At 48.2% G+C, this 22,284-nt stretch overlaps 2 protein-coding genes and 1 long non-coding RNA gene across 18 annotated transcripts in view; 1 reads left to right on the forward strand and 2 right to left on the reverse strand.

The window, feature by feature from the left end:
- Nucleotides 1-7,177, reverse strand: part of FUBP3 (far upstream element binding protein 3) — a 60,355-nt gene extending 53,178 nt beyond the window's left edge. For 2 of the 7 annotated variants that reach the window (XM_083721479.1, XM_083721484.1), the window contains exon 1: nt 7,030-7,161. Coding sequence is in view for 3 of the 7 variants with exons in the window: in XM_083721481.1 (XP_083577607.1) it covers nt 6,813-6,902 (90 nt within the window). In the remaining 4 variants the exon portion in view is untranslated. Of the gene's footprint in view, nt 1-4,399; nt 4,506-6,812; nt 6,953-6,990 lie in introns of those variants that run through there. The other 5 variants (XM_083721482.1, XM_083721478.1, XM_083721481.1 and 2 more) reach the window with 4 other exon arrangements.
- A 148-nt stretch (nt 7,178-7,325) lies between these two features.
- LOC310836376 (uncharacterized protein) overlaps nt 7,326-22,284 on the forward strand; it is a 43,017-nt gene continuing 28,058 nt past the window's right edge. For 4 of the 10 annotated variants that reach the window (XR_014560051.1, XR_014560052.1, XR_014560053.1 and 1 more), the window contains exons 1-3: nt 7,326-7,445; nt 9,845-9,922; nt 11,913-12,118. Coding sequence is in view for 1 of the 10 variants with exons in the window: in XM_083721497.1 (XP_083577623.1) it covers nt 7,745-7,789; nt 9,845-9,922; nt 11,913-12,118 (329 nt within the window). In the remaining 9 variants the exon portion in view is untranslated. Of the gene's footprint in view, nt 7,446-7,712; nt 7,790-9,844; nt 9,923-11,912; nt 12,119-15,387; nt 18,179-22,284 lie in introns of those variants that run through there. The other 6 variants (XR_014560056.1, XR_014560057.1, XM_083721497.1 and 3 more) reach the window with 5 other exon arrangements.
- LOC310836378 lies at nt 10,934-20,930 on the reverse strand. Its single transcript, XR_014560060.1, has 3 exons — nt 18,362-20,930; nt 13,177-13,328; nt 10,934-11,712 (listed from the first exon to the last, which is right to left on the reverse strand). It is a non-coding gene; the product is annotated as an uncharacterized lncRNA (long non-coding RNA).

The following is a 22,284-nucleotide window of genomic DNA, read 5'->3' on the forward strand; positions in this document are numbered from 1 at the left end:
TTGTTGCACTCAGGTCTTGCTTATGAGCTTCCCAAAGGCAGCTGCTTGACTACAGTGAGAACAGGACGCCCAACTAGATGTGACTCTGCTGTAACAAAGGTTTAGATTCACAGGGGGGTGGGGAGCTAGCAATAGCTACTTGCCATCTTGGTTGTATGGCAGGGGCAGCAAAACTGTAGCCCTCCAGATGTTCTTGGATTCCAAATCCAATTAGCTCTAGAGAACACAGCAAATGGTCACAGTGATGGGATCATAGTCCAACAATATATGGGACCCAAAGATTGAAGAAGGCTGGCTAAGGGGATGGCAGGTACACCACATGGTATACAATAACAGGCCCTGCAGGAGCATGATTTTCCATTAATTACCCTGATGCCACCGCCCATTCCCTAGGATGCTACCTCACTGTGTCCTAATGGTAGGGCCGGCTCCAGGGTCAGCGATCACACATTCCTAACTCAAGAACTCAACTCAGCCACATCGGCTGTATGTTACCTCCAAGTTCAAGAGGGATACTGTACCAACGTGCTAAGAAGCAACATCAAGGACACTACTGCCTTCATCTATTTCTTTGCTTCCTAGACAGCTTAGGAAGGTATCTAATGAGCAAAGCATCTGGCTTGCATGCAGAAGGCCCCTGGTTCAATTCACAGCAGCATCTCCAGGTGAAGCTGGAGAGAAAATCCTGTCCAAAACTCTACAGAACTGCTGTCACTCAATGTAGACAAGACTAAATGGACCACTAGTCTGACTTTGTGTCAAGCAGCTTTCTATGATTCCACGAAGGGCTCTGGCTCTGCTGCAGAGCACCCGCCTTGCATGCAGAACATCCCAGATTCAATTCCTGGCATCTCCAGGTAGGGCTGCAGCTTTCTACATTACTGCCCACTGTGAGAAAACAGGCTGCTGCCCTTGTGTCCTTGATCCTACAAGGCTCACTTTTTACTAAGCCATCCTAGGAATAGAACAGGAGTCAGTAAGCTTTTTCAGCAGGGGGCCGGTCCACTGTCCCTCAGACCTTGTGGGGGGCCGGACTATATGGGGGGGGGAGAAAACGAATTCCTATGCCCCACAAATAACCCAGAGATGCATTTTAAATAAAAACACACTTTCTACTCATGTAAAAACATCAGGCAGACCCCACAAATAGCCCAGAGATGCATTTTAAACAAAAGGACACATTCTACTCATGTAAAAACACACGGATTCCTGGACCGTCCGCGGGCTGGATTTAGAAGGCGATTGGGCCGGATCCGGCCTCTGGGCCTTAGTTTGCCTACCCATTGAATAGAACATTCATGTCCAAAGGCAGTCCACCTGGCAGGTGGGTGTGGCAATAGCAGAAAAGGGCTGCTGTTTTCACCCCCAGCTTATGGGGCTCTCCAAGATGCTTTGGTTTTACTGGTTTGGGTGGAGGGGAAAATAGAATGCCTGTTTGATTCTACGTCCAGCAGAACTCATTTAGAAGTTCCTTTAAAAAAAAAAAAGACAAGAGAGACGCCATCTACTTTTGGCTCTTCCTCAACTGGACATTTACATCTGGCTGAAGAGCAAAAGCAGAGGAGCCCAGCATAGAGACCAGCAGCCTTTCTGCATAGAGACCAGCAGCCTTTGGTTCCCTCTCAACTGTCACCCAGTGGCAGACTGAAACTGTTATCTTCCCACCCACCCCCATTCTTCTTTCCGCTTGCATCATGTATTTTTGATAGCAAGCCTGTGAGGGTAGGGACTGTCTTACAACTGACCTTTGTTAAGCTGCTCTGTGAGCACCCTGTCCCCCCACGGCCACTACCATGGAGCAGGGTAAACAAAATTCTCTGAACAAAATAGATGAAAACATCATCAGCATAATAAAACTTTCATTTTTCTTCAACAAAGCCCTTTTGGTTTTATTAACCATGACAAACATTAACTGTCCAGAGGCAGTGTACCTTACAAAAAGCAACTGCTGGAGAGGGCCATCGCCCCTTATCCTGCCTGGGGTGCGGCTCCCAAACAGGGTAATGGGATGGTGCTCTGGTTATCTCCCACTTGGACTACTGCAATGCGCTCTACCTGGGGCTACCTTTGAAGGTGACCCAGAAACTACAACTAATCCAGAATGTGGCAGCTAGGTGACTGGGAGCGGACGCCAAGACCATATAACACTGGTCTTGAAAGACCTACATTGGCTCCCAGTACGTTTCCGAGCACAATTCAAAGTGTTGGTGCTGACCTTTAAAGCCCTAAACGGCCTCAGTCCAGTATATCTGAAGGAGCGTCTCCTCCCCCATCGTTCTGCCCGGACACTGAGGTCCAGCTCCGAGGGCCTTCTGGCGGTTCCCTCACTGCGAGAGGCCAAGTTACAGGGAACCAGGCAGAGGGCCTTCTCGGTAGTGGCGCCTGCCCTGTGGAATGCCCTCCCATCAGATGTCAAAGCGATAAACATCTACCTGACATTCAGAAGACATCTGAAGGCAGCCCTGTTCAGGGAAGTTTTTAATATGTGACATTTTAGTGTATCTTTCATCTTTGTTGGAAGCCGCCCAGAGTGGCTGGGGAAACCCAGCCAGATGGGCGGGGTACAAATAAATTATTATTATTATTATTATTATTATTATTATTATTATTATTATTTATTAAATTTGTATACCCGTAGGTCTCAGGGCGGTTCACATGATAAAATCTCAATATAAAAACACAAAATACATAATCAAAAGAAAAGCAACAACAACCCAACAATACCCCAGCACATTTTAAAAGGGCGTTGAATGTCATATTGGCCACTGTCATGAAAACATGACAGTGCCCAATATAGACATTATGGGACTAAGCAAGCAAAGCTCCACGATAGCTTTTTCTAGCTACAACAGGGAGCAAAGGCTTCACGCCCACAGGAAGTCTACCTTTGGAGACCAGTTGCTGAAGGAGGGAAACGGGTAGAGAGGGAAGCCAAGCAAGGGAGGAGAAGGGCCGATTTGGGAAGGCTTCCAAAAAAGCATCTGGGCTTGAAAAAGAGGCTGCTGAGCTACTCCTCCATGTCAGAGGCAGTCTACCTTTGGAGATCAGCAGCTGGGGAGGGGGGGGGCTGGAGGTGAGGTCATGCAAAAGAGAAGGAAGGCTGCTTCAATTCCTGCATTGCAGAGGGCTAGAGTATATGATCTTTGGGGTTCCTCCCAACTCTACAATTCTATGACTCTATGAAACATCCTGCTTTGGGAGGGGGCTTCCAAAGTGGAATCTGAGTTGGGAAAAATGGGGAGGGGCAGTGTTAGAAACTCAAATACATAAGATAATTGCCAAATGGCACCTTAAACCTAGGTTATGGTCGCCACAACAGAATATCTAATGGAAAATCTAATAGTAATGGAATTTAGTAGTAGTAGCAGTAGTAGTATTCATTTCATTTCTATACTGCTTTATATTTCAATGAAAAAAGTGGTTTACAACACATTAAAACATCAAACAAAACAATCCAGAATACAGTCATACCTCGAGTTGAATGTGCTTCAGGTTGAGCGCTTTCAGGTTGCGCTCCGCGGCAACCCAGAAGTAACAGAGTGCGTTACTTCCGGGTTTCACCGCTCACGCATGCACAGATGCTCAAAATGACGTCACACGCATGCGCAGAAGCGGCAAAATGCGCCCCGTGCATGCACAGACATGCCATCGCATTCCATTCAGGATGCGAACAGGGCTCTGGAACAGATCCCGTTCGCATCCCGAGGTACCACTGTACAACAAATTCAAGCTTCAAGAAATATATTTCAGAGCCTTCCCTAAGTGACATTTTGCTTTCCCCATATTTATTTATCTACTTAATTTATATAGCCGCCTCATGGCAGAAGTATTCTAGCATGTCGGACTAGGACCTGGGAGATGATCAGAGTTTAAATCCCCACTAAGTCATGATGCTCACTGGGTGACCTTGGGCCAGTCACAGCCTCTTAACCTACCTCATAGGATTGTTGTGGGGATTAAATTGGGGGGAGAAAAAGGTGGGATATAAATGCAATAAATAAGCTCTTCCGCTTACCTGCTTAAGAAAGCTGAAGCGGCAAGTCAGATGGAGATGTTAGTTACCAACCTGACATCCAAAGATTCCCACATAGTCACAATTGGACCTGCACCAGTTGCAAAATGCACCTGGTGAATTTCTAGCATGGGTATGTGTGGCCAACATTAATTATACGCAGCGTTAGACGCACTGAAAATTATTTGGCATGAGTAGCTTGAAGTTGACTGATTTCAATGAGTCTGCTTCGAGTATTATTATCAATAAATTGTAGTTAAACTTACTACCAATCCTTCACCAGCAGGTCCCAGGATTGGTTCAAACAATTTAAAAACTAGAATTAAAAACAATTAAATTGCAAACAATATTACAATCACAGTAACGGGGTGAGCACCCAAAACACACCTCAGGTGTCAAAGGCCACTTAGGCAGGCTATAACATCCTAGGTCAAAGAGACCCACAGCTGGGCTCTTCTTGGATTCTTAACTTGAAAACCTGGAGAGCTGCAGCTAGTCTGTGTAGAAAATACAGGGCTAGATAAACCCCAAAAGTCTGACTCAGTACAAGGCAGCTCCCTATTTAATTCAAAACCCTGAGGACTGGAACCTTGCTGTAACTTTAGGGGAAGGGCCGCTAAAGTTCATCATTAAAGAACGTGCTTTAAAGGTCCCAGGTTCAATCCTCAACATCTGCCCAACATTCTGGGGAACTGCTCCCAGTCACTGTGACAATACTGAGCTAGACGGACCAAGGGTCTAACTCTTTTTAGAGGAAGGGACCATGGCTCAGTGACAGAGTATGCATGCACAAGACTCCAGGCTCAACCAAAGCAGCATCTCCAGGTGGGGCTGGGAACTCTCCCCTGCCTGAAACCCTGGAGAGCCTCTACCAGTCAGTGTAGGCATTAGTGTTTTAAGACAGATCACAATACTCTGACTCAATATAAGGCATATCTTCCTATGTTCCTAGTTTTAAAACCACGACCCTATTCCTATGCAGTTTGGTCACAAGCCAAAAAGGCTTCTCCACATCTGACACACAGCATTAATATATGTCACCCTTTCCCACACTGGTCTCCCAGTGCATGACAGGTGGCCTCTGCCTCATCCAGGCCTGCCCCAGACCAGCCTTCTGAGCTTGATGGACCAACAGTCTGATTCAGTATAAGGCAGCTCTGCAAGTCCCTATTCAAATCAGCTTTTATTTCAGAACCATGAGGACTGGAATCTCAGTTCATTTTTAGGCGTAAGGCCACAGCACAGTGTTTAAACATATGTTTAAAAGTCCCAGGTTCAATTCCCTGCAGCATCTCCAGGTAGGGCTTGGAATTGCTCCCTGCCTGAAATCCTGGAGAGCTACTGCCTCTCAGTGCAGACAACGCTATCCAACAATGAGCTAAAGGTAAAGGAACCCCTGACCATTAGGTCCAGTCGTGACCGACTCTGGGGTTGCGGCGCTCATCTCGCTTTATTGGCCGAGGGAGCCGGTGTACAGCTTCCAGGTCATGTGGCCAGCTTCTGGCAAACCAGAGCAGCGAAAGGAAATGTCGTTTACATTCCCGCCTGAGCGGTACCTATTTATCTACTTGCATTTTGACATGCTTTCGAACTGCTAGGTTAGCAGGAGCAGGGACCGAGCAACGGGAGCTCACCCCGTCGCAGGGATTCGAACCACCGACCTTCTGATCGGCAAGTCCTAGGCTCTGTGGTTTAATTGACAGCGCCACCCGTGTCCCTTAACAATGAGCTAGACAGACCCTAATAATCTTACTGTAAGGCAGCTTCCTGTGTTCTTATATTATGGGGGATGGTTGTAACTCTGTTGCATGCAGAAGGCCCCAGGTTCAATCTTCAGGAGCATCTCCAGCCACAGCTGGGAAAAGACCACCTGCCAGAAACCGCTGAAAGCTGCTGCCTATCAGTGTAGATGGCACTGAGATAAACAGACTCCAATGTTCCAACTCAGGAAGTTACCTTATGCCTCATTGTGCCCCATGGGGAAAAATGTCTCCCCACACTTGACACACGCCCTTTCCCACAATGGCATCCCTTCTCCCAGGAGGAGTTGTTATGGGCCCACCTTCCATATGCCTACTCCTCCTCCTGCCATGGCTTAGCCTACCCCATCCCAGCCCACTAAGCTAAAGAGGACAACGTTCTTACTAGGTATAAGACAGCTTTCTCATGCTTTCCACTTAACTCATCCCTTTATTCAGAACCACAAGGACTAGAATCTTGCCTTCCTCTTTGAGAGACAGAACTGTGGCTTGGTGGCTCCAAGTCCATTCCCCCATGCCCACATCTCCAGGAATTGTGAAAGGTCCCTGCCTGAAATCCCTTAAGAGCCACTGCCTGCCTGTGTGGGCAACGCAGTCTGCCTCGTTTGGGAAAAGCGGCCACAGTTCAGTGCTAGGAACGTTTACTTTACACAGGACCGTCGAGTTTCCCCCCAACACACACACACCAATCCGCCTGAAACGCTGGACAGCCTCTGCCTGCCAGTGCAGGCAACACTGAGTTCGACCCACGCCAGAGAACTCGGGAAGTTGTCTCGCGCGCCACGCTATAGCCCCTGGATGGGATGCAGTTCGGGGCAGACCCCTGGAAAGGACCAGAAACGCCTCCCCGCGCCGGCCTCCCTTCCTCCCACACACCCCAGGAGGAGGCCCGAGGGGCTACCCTTCCTCATTTCTCCATATGCTGCCTCCTCCTGCTGCCAAGGCCGAGGCGCGCGGGGCGGCGAGGTGAGGCGAGGGGCCAGGCCGGGCCCTCCTCGCCGTCTGCCATGCGGCCTTCGCCCCCACCCACCCGCTCTTACCTGGCGGACGCGGTGCAGCGCGTCGACGAAGCCCTCGCTCTTCCCCGCCCCCGCGGGTGCCGCGCTCGGCCCCAGAGCCAGCTCCGCCATGACGCGCGCGCCGCCGCCGCCGCCTCGGCCCAGGCCTCCTCCCGCCGCCGCCTCGGCCTCCTCCTGGGCCTCCTCCTTCCTCCTGGGCCTCCCCCCGCCCGGCCGCTCCTGCCGGCCGCTCACTCACTCAGCCTCTTCTCCGTCCAGCGCCCGGGGGCTCAATCTCGCTTCGCCTTCCTCTCCCTCCCCCCCTTCTCCCTCTCCCTCTTTCTCTCTCCGCCTGGGGACCCGTACCCGGAAAGGGAAATCCCGCCCCTCGCTTCCGCCCGAGACAGGAAGTAGAAGGAGGGAGGGGCAGCCAGGGAGAGGAGAGACAGGCCGGGAAAGAGGCGCGGCGCTAGCCAAGCGAACCTCTGCTTCCGGGGGAGGCGGGCGGGAGGAGGAGGGGGTCACGTGTCCAGGGGCGGGCTCCGCGTGGCTCCTCAGGAAAGGCCCAGATGGGAGGAGCCTAGGAGAGGAGGAGACGGGACGGGGAGGAGCCTTAAAGAGTAATAGAGTATGTGCTGTGCATATTTGCGGTGATCGAAAGCACACCTGCTGCGGGTTTGTTTTTTAATCTAGTTTTAACGTTGACCACGTTTCTGTTTGCATGATTCAGGGCAGCTGCAGGACTCAGGCCTGTTGCAGCGCTTTCAGTCACCTTTTGTATTTTGATGATGATGGTGATGATGATGATAATGGATGCAACCTGCAGAACTCCAACTTTGGAGTCACGTTTTATATTTGTATAATTTAAATAATAATGTTTATGTCAGCTGCAGGGCTCAGACTTGTTGCAACTTTTGGATTAACATTTTATATTCAGATAATTTAAACAACAACGAGAAGAACAATATTGTTGCATGCTGCCCAAGTCACTGAGCTGCACAAAATTCCAAGGGTTCCAGGTGCTTATGCCATGTTAAGTTTCCTTGGAAGCAGGGATGGTGGATACTAGTATTTAAGGATATATGGGTTTATTTACACAAATTTACACTGGTCTCCCAAGGTCGAACACTCTAGCCCAGGGGTCAGCAAACTTTTTCAGCAGGGGGCCTGTCTACTCTACCCTCAGACCTTGTGGGGGGGGCGGACTATATTTGGGGGGGGATGAATTATCTGTGCCCCACAAATACAGTGGTAACTTGGGTTACATACGCTTCAGGTTACATACGCTTCAGGTTACAGACTCCGCTAACCCAGAAATATTACCTCGGGTTAAGAACTTTGCTTCAGGATGAGAACAGAAATCGTGCTCTGGCGGTGTGGTGGCAGCGGGAGGCCCCATTAGCTAAAGTGGTGCTTCAGGTTAAGAACAGTTTCAGGTTAAGAACGAACCTCCGGAACGAATTAAGTATGTAACCCAAGATACCACTGTAACCCAGAGATGCATTTTAAATAAAAGGTCACATTCTACTTGTGTAAAAACACACTGATTCCCGGATTATCCATGGGCCGGATTTAGAAGGCGTTTGGTCCGGATCCGGTCCCAGGCCTTAGTTTGCCTACCCATGCTCTAGCCACAAACTTTCCTCCTCAATCAACCAAAAGAAATGGTGGGGGGCGGGGTCTGCCTGTGCTTCAAAAGGTGGCAAGGTGACCCTCCTGCTCATTCCACTGAATGGAGCTCTGGGCCCATTCACTAGTTTTTGACACAGCTTCCCCCCCCCCTCGAGTCACAGCGCAGCTGTGTGTGATGATTCACTTAGGTGCCTCATCCTGCCACTTTTCAATGTGGTTTTTCCTTCTCATAACAAACATATATAAACAACATCCTTGCCAGCCAGCTCCCCCTGCCACCCCCAACTAAGCCCATGGGCTGAATGCTGGGGCTGGAGATGCTCCCTCAGGATTACAGGGACACCAATCCTTTGAATTGTTCTCAGAAACGCACCAGAAACGTATCTAGGTTGGTGGCCATCATTGCCTCAGTCTTCCAACATTCATGGAGTTGCCCATTAGTTCAACAGTTTTTTCCTACAGGTCTTTTCAGTGCTATTTTTCTAGAAAAAGAGGTGCCAGCGGTTGCCATGAACTCCTCCCTTGTTCTCTTGGAATGGCAATGGCGTCAACCTGAGAGGTGCTGGAGTTCAGAGCTCCGCCTGAAAAAAAAGCCCTGTGTCTTTCACAAAGCATGTCAGATAAATAGTGGAGTTTGGTGCCTATTTCAACTGCTAGGGTGGAAAACAGGGAGCCCAAACAATAGGTGGAGCAGAGCCAATGAGATGGAGGAGCCAACTAATTCTAGTTTGGTCCACATCCTCCTCCCTAGTGAGCAACACTGAGAGTAAGGAGGCGGAAGCCGTTAGGCCGGTCCACCCCTGGATGAGATGGGGCCCCATCTCTATTTTTTACAATTACAATCGGGATTTGGGCCCTGAAGTTCTAACCACCCTCTGATGACTGCATTAAGGAGTAAGGGTTGCCATATATCCAGAATTCCCCTGACGTAGCTCGTATTCGGCCCTCGTAAACAGCGTCTGCGTGGAAATCGCTTAAATGTCCGGAAAATTCCAGGCCTATGGCAGCCCATGTCTGAAGTGTTGTTTTTGGCAAATTTCATTAAAAATAGCTCAAAAGCTCAACAAGTTTGGGCAAAAGAAAGGGCTAAACAACTTTTGTGTCACTATTTTGAAATATGGCAACCCTATGATAGCTATGAGCACTCATTTGATGGTAATTGATATTGATAGCTCTGGGATTTGGTGCTAATGGATCAACTAACATGCCGATGTTGTGCACACCAGAAAATTCAAGCCACAGAAAAATTCTACGCAGTCTAGTTAAGTTTTATTTCTTATGCCAAGATTAACGAACATGGATAAAAACCACCAAGTTCATAGAGTCTTTTCAAGGTCTTGTTAAAGACTTTGAACATATCTACACTATACATTTAAACTGTGCTCTTTTTCTAGAAAAAATGGTCCTGGAACTCACCATGAATGCCTCCCTTGTTCTCTTAGATTGGCAATGTCACCTACCTGAGAGGTGCCAGAACTGAGTTCCGGCAAGTTCTGACTGAAAAAAGCTCTGGGTTTAAAGTAAGGTTACCAGATTTTTTTCATCGAATCCAGGGACATTTTTTAAACAAAAAAAAGAGGATTTTTTTAAAAAAAGTTATTTTTTAAAAAATTAAGAAGTAATATCTTCTCTTTTGTGGTCTCCTCTGTCGCACAGCCTTCCTCTGGGCCCTGACCTGCTCTCTTGGAGCGCTAGCCACAGTGGAGGAGGCTCAGATAGGGCCTGGGCTCGGCCACATGTCCTTGCCCTCCTGATGCTCTCCTACTTCTTGTCCTCAGTTGGCGCAGCAAGGTCGGGGCTCCCCTCTTTTTTCTCCTTCCTCTTTCTCCCTCTTGCTTCTCCTCCTCTCCTCCTTCTCCCTGTGTCAGCCCCGGAGCGTCGCTGGGCTCTCGCTCCCAGCTCGATTTGGGTCACTGGGCAGGGGTAGCGGTTCCCCCAGTTGACGCTGCAGGCGTCCCCAGATCCCCCTTGGCAGTGGCAGCGGCAGCAGCAGTCTCAGCAGCCCAGAGCCAGCCTGGTAGCACAGATGGCTCTGGCTGGCTTCAGGAGCTGCTTGCTGCCGTGGCATCCACCATTTTGCCTCGTCAGAAGTCCCCATATGATGTGTCTTGTGCCATTGAACTAATCACGCAACATTCATTCCCTACTAATAAATCTACAACACTTAAAATATAAATCCAGGGACGTTAAATGCAATCCGAGGACATTCCGGGGACGGATTTTGTCCAGGGACAGATTTGTAAATCCGGGGACTGTCCCCGGGAAATGGGGACATCTGGTAACCATAGTTTAAAGCACATTTCATGAGCATGGCTTCCCCCACAAAATCTTGGGAACCACTTTACTCATTGCAGAGAAAAAATTTCAGTACTCTTAGCAAATTAAAGTTCTTAGGATTCTTTGGAGGGGAAGCAGTGTCCTTTAAATAGGCTTTAAATGTATTGTACAGATGTGCCCATGCTTTGATACATACTTTTGTGGGAATTGATCACTGCGCATTCCCATTCATTTTGCTATATTGTTTGGTTTTTGTAAAATCAATACAAATAGTTATAAAATATATATATTTGTTACATATGTTATATATGTTTGTAATAAATGTGTATATTATATAGATGTTCAAAAAGTTTATGTGGAGTGTTAGGGGAGGGGTAGAATCTCTGGTGGGGGACATGTCATATTCCTTCTGGGGTTGTCCCCCTTTGGTCCCCACCCTGCACACAGCTCTCACCTGTAGCTCCTAGAAGCTGTCAGCATGGAACTGCGGTCACACCACACCCCAGTAACGTATTTGATTGGTTGGCTAAACTAGGAAAGGTTTTCCATCTAGAAGGAAAACTCTGATCCTAAACCTCTGCTGCCTTGTGGGATTCTTCAGAAGAAGAAAGGGCTATGGAGTAAACCCTACACAAATATGGAATGGAGTCCCTAAGACAGTTGAATGGCGCCTTGTGTGCCTCCTTCCGGTAACTCCTGCAGCCAAGCTGCTGCCAAGGGTGTTGCTATGCTTTCCTTTGGGTCACATCAGCGAGGCTGAGAGGGGACCACTGTCTGGGCAGCCCAGGACCTCTGTACACACTTCCCAGGTTTGCACCCATGGGAGCTCACTTCAATGCTGCTAACACAGCTGTTTGACTTCAACCCAGAGGTGCACTTCGTTGTCTCTCAAGACAAATGGATGCCAATAAAATATGTTTATATATTTATTTTGATTTATTTATGACACATTTCTTATCCATAGCCTTATATATAGGGCTGAAATCATGGTGGCCATTTATCCATTGTCCCCCATAAAGGAAGTGCATCACCCCTGAAAGAGGAAAACAAATCTGCACTAAAAAATTATGCACTCATTTAGATCTATAGTTGCAAATTAGAAACAAATACTATAATGTAAAGATAAATACATTTCCCTGTAATGGGGAAGAATGTGACCAGGTGATCTGTCCAGGTGCTCGCTACTGATAAATGTATATTTCAAGGACTCTGATATCTTTTCTTATCTTTAAGCAGAACTTGCACCAGGTGGCCTTCAAATGGAGAACACTTTGGAATAACAGACTGCCCTGTAAAAAGTCCTGGGATATGGTCTTGAAGGCACACAAGACCAGCATCTTGCTGAAGTTAAGCAGGTCTGGGTCTGATCAAAATCTGAATAGAAGACTATCTGGGAACTACACATACATCATCTTGAATTCCATGATTGAAGAAAAAGGGTATGTCTCTCTTTACTATTGTTATGTATTGGGTTTAACCTATTTTATGTTACAAGGCGTGTTCTAACCAATCACAGAAGCGTTGGTAGACGAACGTTCTAATGGCAAGTAAGCGCATGCTCTTTCAACTGTCAACTGTCAACGGTCAGTTTATGCTTGGGATTATTATCAGGTTGTCCAGTCAGTTTGGTTCTTGTGTTCCTATGAGTAAGCTGTTGTCACTAACAAATGTTGAATAAACTTAGTTGAGGAACTTATTCTGCCTTGGGCTTCTGACTTTTTCGGAACATTTAACATTGGCAACAAGGATGGGATATTGATGGGCTCCCAGTGGCTGCCAGAGGCCCAAGACCGCACTGCAGCACCACCGCCTGCTGCCTCGCAGTAAGCGTGACCTCACCACCACGCTGGACTCAGCAAATAGCCCCGGAAACGAGACCGTGCCTGCCACTTCTTCGCAACCACCCACAATCACACAAGCAACTGCTCCAGGTCTGAGGATGGCTACCAGTCATAGTCGGCCGCCACTGGACTTCAATATGAGCCATCCTGCAGAATGGCCGCAGTGGCTCTGCCAAATAAGGAGCTACGTCCAACTACAAGGCTTCACTAGGGAGGCAGACAAGGTGGATGTGCTACTGATGGTGCTGGGAAGTTCTGCCATCACTCTACTGGAAGGTCTGGTGGCACCCAGGGACATAGAGGCATGCACTTTTGATGAGCTGACACAGGCTACGACAAGACACCTCACGCCTCAGCCAACTAAGAACCACCACCACTATGACTTTGCAGACAGACAGCAACAAGTGCAAGAGTCAGTGAGTGAATACATCGTAGTGCTCCGGGTGATTGCGATGTATTGTCAATTTATTATTGCTGACATCGAGGAGCGACTTCTCGAAAGGTTCATCAGTGGCATGAGAGACAGCCGTCTCCTCTGCAAGCTGCTGGCAAAAGACGACATCACGATGATGGAAGCAATGAATATGGCCACGGCCTTTGGGAAGGATAGCGCCCATGAGGCGGCCTGCAGCCTACGTACCAAAAGGAGAACTCACCGCATCCAGCAAGACCGGTCGTCTTCCGTAGGTCCCCACAATGAGGATGTCCACTGAGCTTCGGACCTATCCGACTGACACCACCGCTCCCAAGCTACGAGCGCATCATTGAACCAGCGTTCATCTGATACACCTTGAGGGACCTGCGCCAGCTGCAGAGAAAACCACGAGCATCGGACATGCAGGTTTTGGACGCCACATGTCACCGTTGTGGGAAGACTGGGCACATTGGTCGAGTCTGCCGCTCCAAGACCTCCACAGCATGACCCAAGCAACATGTCCATGAGGCCTACATAGAGGAGTTACAGTCCACCTCTCCAGCCAGGGTACTTCAGCTTCCGTCTCTGGGGTCCAATAAACTTAGTTTACAACTTTAGATAGAGGGAACCCCGTGCACTATAGAGTTGGATACCGGCTCATCCTATTCCATAATATCTGCTAAGACTCTGAAAGAGCTTTGCCCTAACGGCGGTCCTCCTCTCCGGCTCCCATAGTGCTGCAGGACTTCCACAGAAAAAGAATTGAGCTAAAGGGGGTGGGCACCTTCAAGGTCCAGTTTAAGAAGTACACAAAGAATTTGAACCTCATCATAACTGAAGGCCCATTCACTAGCCTTCTAAGCCTAGCATGGTTTGGGCCATTAGGCTTAGATATTTCAGGGTTTAATCAGATTTCCCCAGGGGCAGATTTTGAATCAATCTGCCAGGAGTTTCGAGCAGTCTTCAATGGAACCCTGGGCCTCTACAACGGACCCCAGATTTCCCTATGGCTCAACTCCACTGTACAACCCATTCAGGTCAAGGCCCGTAGAGTCCCGTTTGCGCTTAAACCCAAAATTGCTGCCGCAACCACGAAAGATAGGCTGTTGTCCCGCATCTCGGACTAGGTGGGGAGGGGGTGACCCGGGAAGCCAGGTCCAGAATTTTCATGCTACACCGCCCACGTAGACAAGCTGTCTATTCACCGAGGATGCGTGTTATGGGGTAGCCGTGTCATAGTCCCCCCCGTTAAGGAAAAAAGTCTTAGAAGGGCTGCATGTGTCTCACCCGGGGATCGTCTGGATGAAGGCATTGGCCCATAGCTATGTATGTTGGCTAGGCATAGATGCAGAGATAGAGGGCTGGGTGAAACGTCGCGAGCCCTGCCAGGTCTCCTGGCTGGATCCACCCAAGGCACCAATAGTTCTGGGAGTCCACACAGTCCCCATGGTCTCAGGTGCACGTGGATTTCGTGGGGCCTTTTCAGGGCCAACACTTCCTAATAGTGGTCAATTCTCAGTCCAGGTGGCTCGAGGTGGTGCTGACCTCAACCATGTCCCCTAGAGTGACTATAAATGCACTCAGGAAGCTATTTGCGACACACGGCTTGTCAGACACACTGGTGAGTGATAATGGGACCACTTTTACTTCGGCGGTATTTAAAGAATTTGTAACCAAGAATGGAATCCGCCATATTCGTTCCGCTCCTTTTCACCCAGCCACTAACGGTCAAGCTGAATGCATGGTCCATACTACCAAAGATGCACTTAGGCGCATAGTCCATAGAGACTGGACTCTCCAGTTAGTGGAGTTCTTATTGGCCCAACACATCACCCCAAGTGCAGTGACTGGCCAGAGCCCAGCAGAGTTGCTTATGGGGAGCCCGACTGGGCTCTTGAGCAATGACCATCCACGGTGGTGTGGGGGGCTCCAAGAGGGTTCTCCCTGGGGGACACTGTGTACGTCCAAAACTATGGGCCCAGACACAGTTGGGTTCCTGGTATCATTGCCCTCTGTACAGGTCCGGTTTCCTACGATGTAGGGTTGGAGGAGGGACTGGTTTGGAAGAGACACCTTGACCAGATCAGAGCCAGGGCACGTCCAAACACGGAACTTCGAGTGGAAAACAGAGGACAGAGAAATGGGTACTTCAGGAGATTCTGTGCCCAGACCAGAGTGGGAACCCAGACGGGTTGCCGGTGACTGAGTTATCCCAGCAGGGCGACTTCAGGCCGGAATCCTCAGTGGATCCATCGGCAGTGACCCCTTCCGAGCCGGCCTTGCTGACTGCCCCACTCAGACTGCGGGTACCAGAGGAACATCGTGGGTCACCCACCTCCTGGGTACTGGAGGAACCTCCTGGGTCACCCACTCGAGCACAGGAACCCTGACAGTCCCAGCGGGAGCGGAAAAGGCCGGCACACCTTGATGACTATGTTTGTTCCTTTTGTTATGCATTGGGTTCAACACATTTTATGTTACAAGGCGCGTTCTAATCAATCGTAGAAGCGTTGTTAGACGAACGTTCTAATGGTAAGTAAGTGCATTCTCTTTCAACAGTCAACTGTCAACATGCTTGGGATTATTATCGTGTTGTCCAGTCAGTTTGGTTCTTGTGTTCCTATGAGTGAGCTGTTGTCACTGACAAATGTTGAATAAACTTAGTTGAGGAACTTATACAGTGGTACCTCAGGTTAAGAACTTAATTCGTTCTGGAGATCTGTTCTTAACCTAAAACTGTTCTTAACCTGAAGCACCACTTTAGCTAATGGGGCCTTCTGCTGCCGCTGCACCACTGCCGCACAATTTCTGTTCTCATCCTGAAGCAAGGTTCTTAACCCGAGGTAATATTTCTGGGTTAGCGGAGTCTGAAACCTGAAGCGTAAGTAACCTGAAGCATATGTAACCCAAGGTACCACTGTACTGCCTTGGGCTTCTGCCTTTTTCTGAACATTTAACAACTATATTTTCTCTAGTCCATCACCGTGCTGTTTTCATTGGCTTCTCCTAAGAGACTAAAGGCAGAGCGGGGGGGGGGGGGGACAGGAGGAAAAGGAGGGGACTCTGGTTTGTAGAAAATAACTTGAAGAGAGGTTAAGGAAAGGCCTTGCTGCAGAGAAGAAGGGTCTTTCTGTGCATGACACCTTCAGCTTTCTGATGGCAAGGTGGAAGAGAAGGGAGGAATTGGTGGACGTAAAGGTGGCGTATGGAGGAAGGGAGAAAATATGGTTGGGAGGGAGGCAGATGGGTGAGACAGTTTAGGGTTCTGGGGATGAGGAAGCTTGAGAGGAGAAGGAATTGGGGAGAGGGAGGAGGAAATAGATGGCATTAAAGGGGGCATTTCCAGGCGGCACTAAGGTAAATGAAGGGGAATATGTCAGCATCCTTTTCTTCCTTGTCTGTTCCTTTGCTGCCTCATATGAGAGTGATAAAGGATGATGAGCCCTCACTTATTCTGTAAAACCTGCACACATTTCATCTCACCCTGGCACCATGTGTTGTGAAAATGAAGTCCTAGATCAGGGGTCAGCAAACTTTTTCAGCAGGGGGCTGGTCCACTGTCCCTCAGACCTTGTGGTGGGCCAGACTATATTTTGGGGGGAAATGAACGAATTCCTATGCCCCACAAATAACCCAGATGCATTTTAAATAAAAGGACACATACTATTCATGTAAAAACATGCTGATTCCCGGACCATCCACGGACCAGACTTAGATGGTGATTCGACCGGATCCGGGCCCCGGGCCTTTGTTTGCCTATCCATGTCCTAGATTCAATGTAGTAATTTAGAACAGGTATTTCATTAAGTAGTAAACACCCATGTATGTACAACATATGTAACAACACAGCTCATACCCTCCAACCGCCCCAGTTTTTGGGGGACACCCCGGATTCCCAGAAGCATTCCCAGCTTCTGTTTGGATCTGGGAATGTCCCCCTCCATAACCGCCGCTGCTGAGCTCAGGAGGATGAGCTGGCAGATCCTCTCCATGGCCACCGCTGCCAGCCTCCTCCCTTTGGCAGCTCATAGTGGCTGCTGGAGAGTGGGCAGAACAGAGGCGTAGCTAGGGGGCAACAGGTGTACTGGGCACCAATCACCCAGGGGGCAGCACTTACCATGGGGCTTGCAGTGCGCCCAAGCTACGCATCTCTCCTAGGAATGACGCAGTGGCTCAGGCGCCTGCAGGCTCCGTGCTGCCCAAAACAGCAGCGTGGGGCTTGCGTCCACCCGCCACATCCCCCTCAGCCGCCCTACAGCTGAGGGAGAGGAGGTCGGCAGACTGAATGCAAGCTCCACACTGCTTTTTTGAGCAGCGTGGGGCTGGCCTGACTCAATAGAAGGCAAATTCCTGTGTTCCATACCAGGCCTCAATTAAAAAACATTCCATTTTTGCTGGCCCTGAAGTCTGAGTGGAGTGAGTTTGTACAGACCTAAAACATAATTCTTAGCACCTTCACTGAACAGTAGGTCCCAGGATCTTTTGCAGGGGGAAGCCATGACAGTTAAGCTGTATATTTGTAGTGTAGATAATATGTGCTACTAGCTGCAACCAGACACCTTCGAGTTACTTTTGTTGTTTTGTGAGGTAAATGTGATGTCAAAAAGAGAGCTACAGCTGTTGGCAACACATGTTGAGATATATAGAGGGGCAAATGTGCACCAGGCAGGAAACTTGAAGCAGGAACCATGGCCGCTTTCCATGCCACCTTCCCCAAGAAACTCTGTTGTAAGGCAAGTGTGCCGTAAAATTACGTCAAGATCAGGAAGGAAAACGATCTGGCATTTGGGCACTCTTGACAACCCCAGGGCCTGTGGTGTTTTTGAAATGGATCAGCTAGGCAGCTGACAGCTTAAAGCTGACAGAAAGATTGACGGCGTTTTTGTGAGGAAAGAAAAACAGCGGCAAAATGAAGCTCGGGTGGGGGGGGGAAGCTGAGGGAATCAGACAGCATCAAATGGTAATTGAAAGAGGAGGAAATTACAGTCCTTAAACACTCCCCAGAAACAAATTTTTGATGTAAATCTTTTTTCTCTCATTCATATATATATATATATATATATATATGACAAGAAAAGAAATCTTGATTCAACAACACTCTTCTCCTCACAAGAGCTTGCGCATACAGACACACACACCCCTTTCTCAACACACACTCACACACACACACACAAGCATTCAGGAGAATCAAAATTAGTTGTGACAGCTGAAATTCTGTACTCATCTAAGGACATTTTGACAGGGTACTTAAAAAAAATACACATAAGAAGAAAAGAGGAAAGTGGTTCGGCGTAGCGCTAGGGGGTGAGGGGGATGTGGGGGGATTCAAAGTGATACAAGACGCATAATTCGAACCTCCTTGGATTGCAAAGCTCCTTTTACCTAAGGGGCCTGCTGCCTTATTTTTATCCAAATGGCTCAATTACCTCAAAGCCCCACAGAGAAAATTATGGATGCTGGCCTTTATTTTCTCTCGCTCTTCCTTCCTTCATTTCTCTCTCTCTCTCTCTCTCTCTCTCTCCCTCTCTCTCTCTCTCTTCTTCTCTCTCATCTCAACAACTGTAGATATTTTGTTTTCTTTACATTCTCTTTTGTTTTGGGGTGTTTGGTTCCCCCCCTTTCCCCATCCCCTCATGGTTATCAGGGAGGAGGGTGTGTGTGTGCGTGCACACACCTTAAATGTGTTCTCATATAAAGGTTTTAGAAATTTCAAGAAATTACGAAAATTTGGAGGTGAGTGCGGGGGGCCAATGAGTTGTGGAAATAAAATGAAATAAATAAATAATGTGAAGGCCAATTTTTCTCAGGTAAATATTCCCACTGCGCCTTCTCCCCCCCCCCCATCTCCTCTCTCAAATTCACTCACTCTTTTTGCACAGTCACCCCACCTCTCATTTTCATTTTCCCCACCTCTCTTTTCACTGCCCCCCTTTCCCACCACTCCATTTTCTCTTCTTTCGTACACCTCTTAAAGCTGCCGTAATAGTAGCCTGTTTGGCACTTCACTCAGCCTCAATGAGAAAATATCCCCTCTCCCCATCGACGGCTTCGTTATTTCCAAACCCTGCAATAGCTCCTTTGCAAAAGGGCCACGGGGAGTAGCCATTTTTCGGCATTTTCCTTTGCCTCATGTTTGTCATCCTTCGAATTACCACTCCAGGGGGTTCTGCTCGGACCAACACTGGGCCTCGCTATTCACGCCTCTCCTGCTCCTTGAGATCATGCAGGGAGAAATTAGTTATTTATTTTGAGCGCCCGCTGCAACTCGTTTTATCTTCAGAAGTGTTTGTTTTGATTACTGGCAGGGGGAGGGGAGCAAAAAGAACGAGGCTCAGCAGGGAACAGCTTTGGAAACGCTGAGCCGTGGCGGCCTCACGGCCCCTCCACACCCAGCAGGGAGTGCTAGAGAGAAGTGTGCAGTGGATATGTAGTGTGTGTTTGTATATATAACAGACAGACAAACAGATATGGTTGCATATGGGGGTGAAGAATGTTAGCAGAATGAGTGCAATGAAGCAGACAGAGTCCAGAGAAAGAGAAAAGTGATATTACTTCACCGATGTAAAAAGGAGGATAGGTGGAGTAGTTTTTCACAAGGAGTCATTCCATTCAGGGCCAGCCCACCCATGAGGCCAGGTGAGACAACTGCCTCAGGCAGCAGGATCTACCAGAACGGCAGATCCCAATGTCAGTCTTCCTTCCCCAGTTGTCCCTGATGTAGATCTTTCCTCACCTTATCCCCTCGTAGGAAGTGGTGGGACCATTTCGGGTTCCACCTCAGGTGCAAAATGTCTTGGGCTGGCCCTGGTTACAGTTTTTGTGTCCACTTTGTCCTCACATCCAAACTTAGCAGGTGATAAGTGCAAGGAATAGGGCTGGGCCACAGGCAGGAACACCTGAATCCATACCTAGGAGGTACCAAGGTATTCTGAGCAACTTGGGCAGATGAAAACCAGGAGCCTGAAATCTGGCAAGCACAACATTTATCTCTGCTTATCTGCCAGAGGCAATAGGAAGGACACAGTCTTGCTGTATATACCAAGGCTGGATAATTCCAGAGGACTTTGTACCATCTGCTAAATCAGTGCTAAGGAAACTGGCCCTCCAGATGTGAATGGACTCCAATTCCCATTAGCTTCAGCCAGCATACCTGATGATCAGGGATGCTGGCAGTTATAGTACAAAAACTTTGGAGGTCCACAAGTTCCCCATCCCTGGTTCAGAAGAGGAGGAGTGGGAGACAGAGGCAGGTGGTAATAGTGTCTATATTTAAGTTATTCTAAGAGCCCAGAAGATAGATTTTCAGACAGTTGGCATATATTCTGAATGGCCTCTCCGAATGGAGAGTTCTAATGAAGCAGCCTTCTCATTGACAATCAGGCCTGGGGACTTCAGGATTTTTTTCATTTCTGACACTGACAGATGGACACTCCAACTGCAAACCTATAATCCTTTGATTTTTCTTGGTGTTCAATGTGTTTAACTCCTCCTTCCCTGAAAATGCAGGAAGCCCCTTGGAGTCAGAGAGTTATAAAGAGCGTAGTAAAGGGTCAAGACCAAGAGATGAAATGCAGCTACTTCCTCCCTAGAGATGAAACTGGTACCAATATCTATTAACACACACTCTCTCTTTAAATCCATTTGAGCTTTGAGACAATGAGTGTTGTGGGTTGATTTGTTAAAATGCCACATTCTGCTTTGTTATTTTAACTGATCTCTATAGGTTCTGTATCAGGACAAAAATAATTATTTTAAAGGGTGAGTGGAGAACCTCAGGTCTGGGGCCCCAAAACAACCCTCCAGGGCTTGCTATCTGGCCCTTGAAATTCTCCCTAGGCCACACCCTTCACCACCCTTCCTTTGCACCCTCCTCAATCGTTTTTCTCTACTGGGATATGTCCTTGAACTGTATCTTGCTTACTTTGACGGAGGATGGGAAGAGGTGTATGTGTTTAGAAACATCTAACTTGTTAAGGGATGTAATTAAAAAAATCAAAGCAGGGACTTCCGGGTCGGCGCCATCGCCGAATGGCGGACTCCCTCCGAGCTCCGGAGGGAGTCTGCTAGGTAGGGGTCGGGTCCTGCCGCGCCGGCGACGCGGGGACCCTTAAAAACCATGGGCGGAGATGCCCATGGACTTGGTGACTCGGCGGGCACCGTTTGCGCCCCCCGACCTGCGAAGGAGCCTTTTTAAAGGCTGCGGAGCGGGTGACGGGGGGTGTGTGGTGCTATGAGTCCACTGCTTCCCCTGCCTAGCGAAGCCGCATGCCATTCGGTGGAGAGGCAACGACTTCTTCCTTGGAAATTTAGGATTTGGACTGAAAAGAATAACCCGTGAGTAAATCTATTGGACCTAAAAGGCAAATTGGATCTATGAATTTGGAGCGAGCGGGGGGGTGCAAAAAGGAAGTCCGCCCCCCCCGTTGTAGATGGTTTAACGCAAGGATGTGACAACTAAGATCGAGAGATGAACTTGCTTATCTGAAAAAAATTTAACTTCACGAAGGGAAATTACAATCTGTGCTGGAGGAGAAGATTAATTTGTGGAACTAAAGTGCAACCCCCCCGGGAACTGGGAACGATCCGCTATGAGAGGCTGGCGAAGAGACACAGAAACTTTGACAGCTGTCAAAGTAGCTGTCAAAGCAGGGAAATAAAAGAGAACTTTGTTACGATGGCTTTGCTGGTTAGATTTGTTACAAATTGGACATAAATTATTGGAAATAAAGGCAACAAGTTATTTGACTTCTGGGTCTGACTTTGTAAGAAACTAAGTTATTATATTCCCTCTAGAGGGAGGATGGGACACTGCAACAGTTGTTGCAAGTGGAAAAATACTATGAATTTGAACAGGATTTGTTATCTCTTGGGAAAGCTGCAAAAACGAAGCACTATTTTGTCTACAGAGGTTTTTATACTAAAGGAGACAATGGATTTATCTATTGAAGAAAGGAAGGGACTCAACGCAAGTTATGTTCCTGAATAACAATAGCCTCTGTGGAGAACAAGAAGTTTCTGAATTAGAAGGTTTCTGCAGCAGAACAGGAAAAAGCAATCTGAGGAATAAGAGCTGGACTAAATTTGAAGTTGGACTTTCTGAGATTGGACTTTCTGAAATTAAAAGCTATCAAAAGATGGCAAAGTGGAGCTGAGACATAGACGTGGATGCACCAGGCTGGCAGTAGACAACGGATGAACTTTGGGGATCGGAACCGGGGAAAAGGGGGGGGAGACATTTGGAACCCAAAGGCTGTAAAATTATATATTCTTTCTTTATTTTCTTTTTTTTATTGTCGGTTGTTTGAAAATAAGGGAATTTGTGGAAGGGAAATGGGGTCGATCTTAGGGA

Source organism: Podarcis gaigeae (assembly GCF_964106915.1).
Source record: "Podarcis gaigeae genome assembly, chromosome: Z".
NCBI classification, from domain to species: Eukaryota; Metazoa; Chordata; class Lepidosauria; order Squamata; family Lacertidae; genus Podarcis; species Podarcis gaigeae.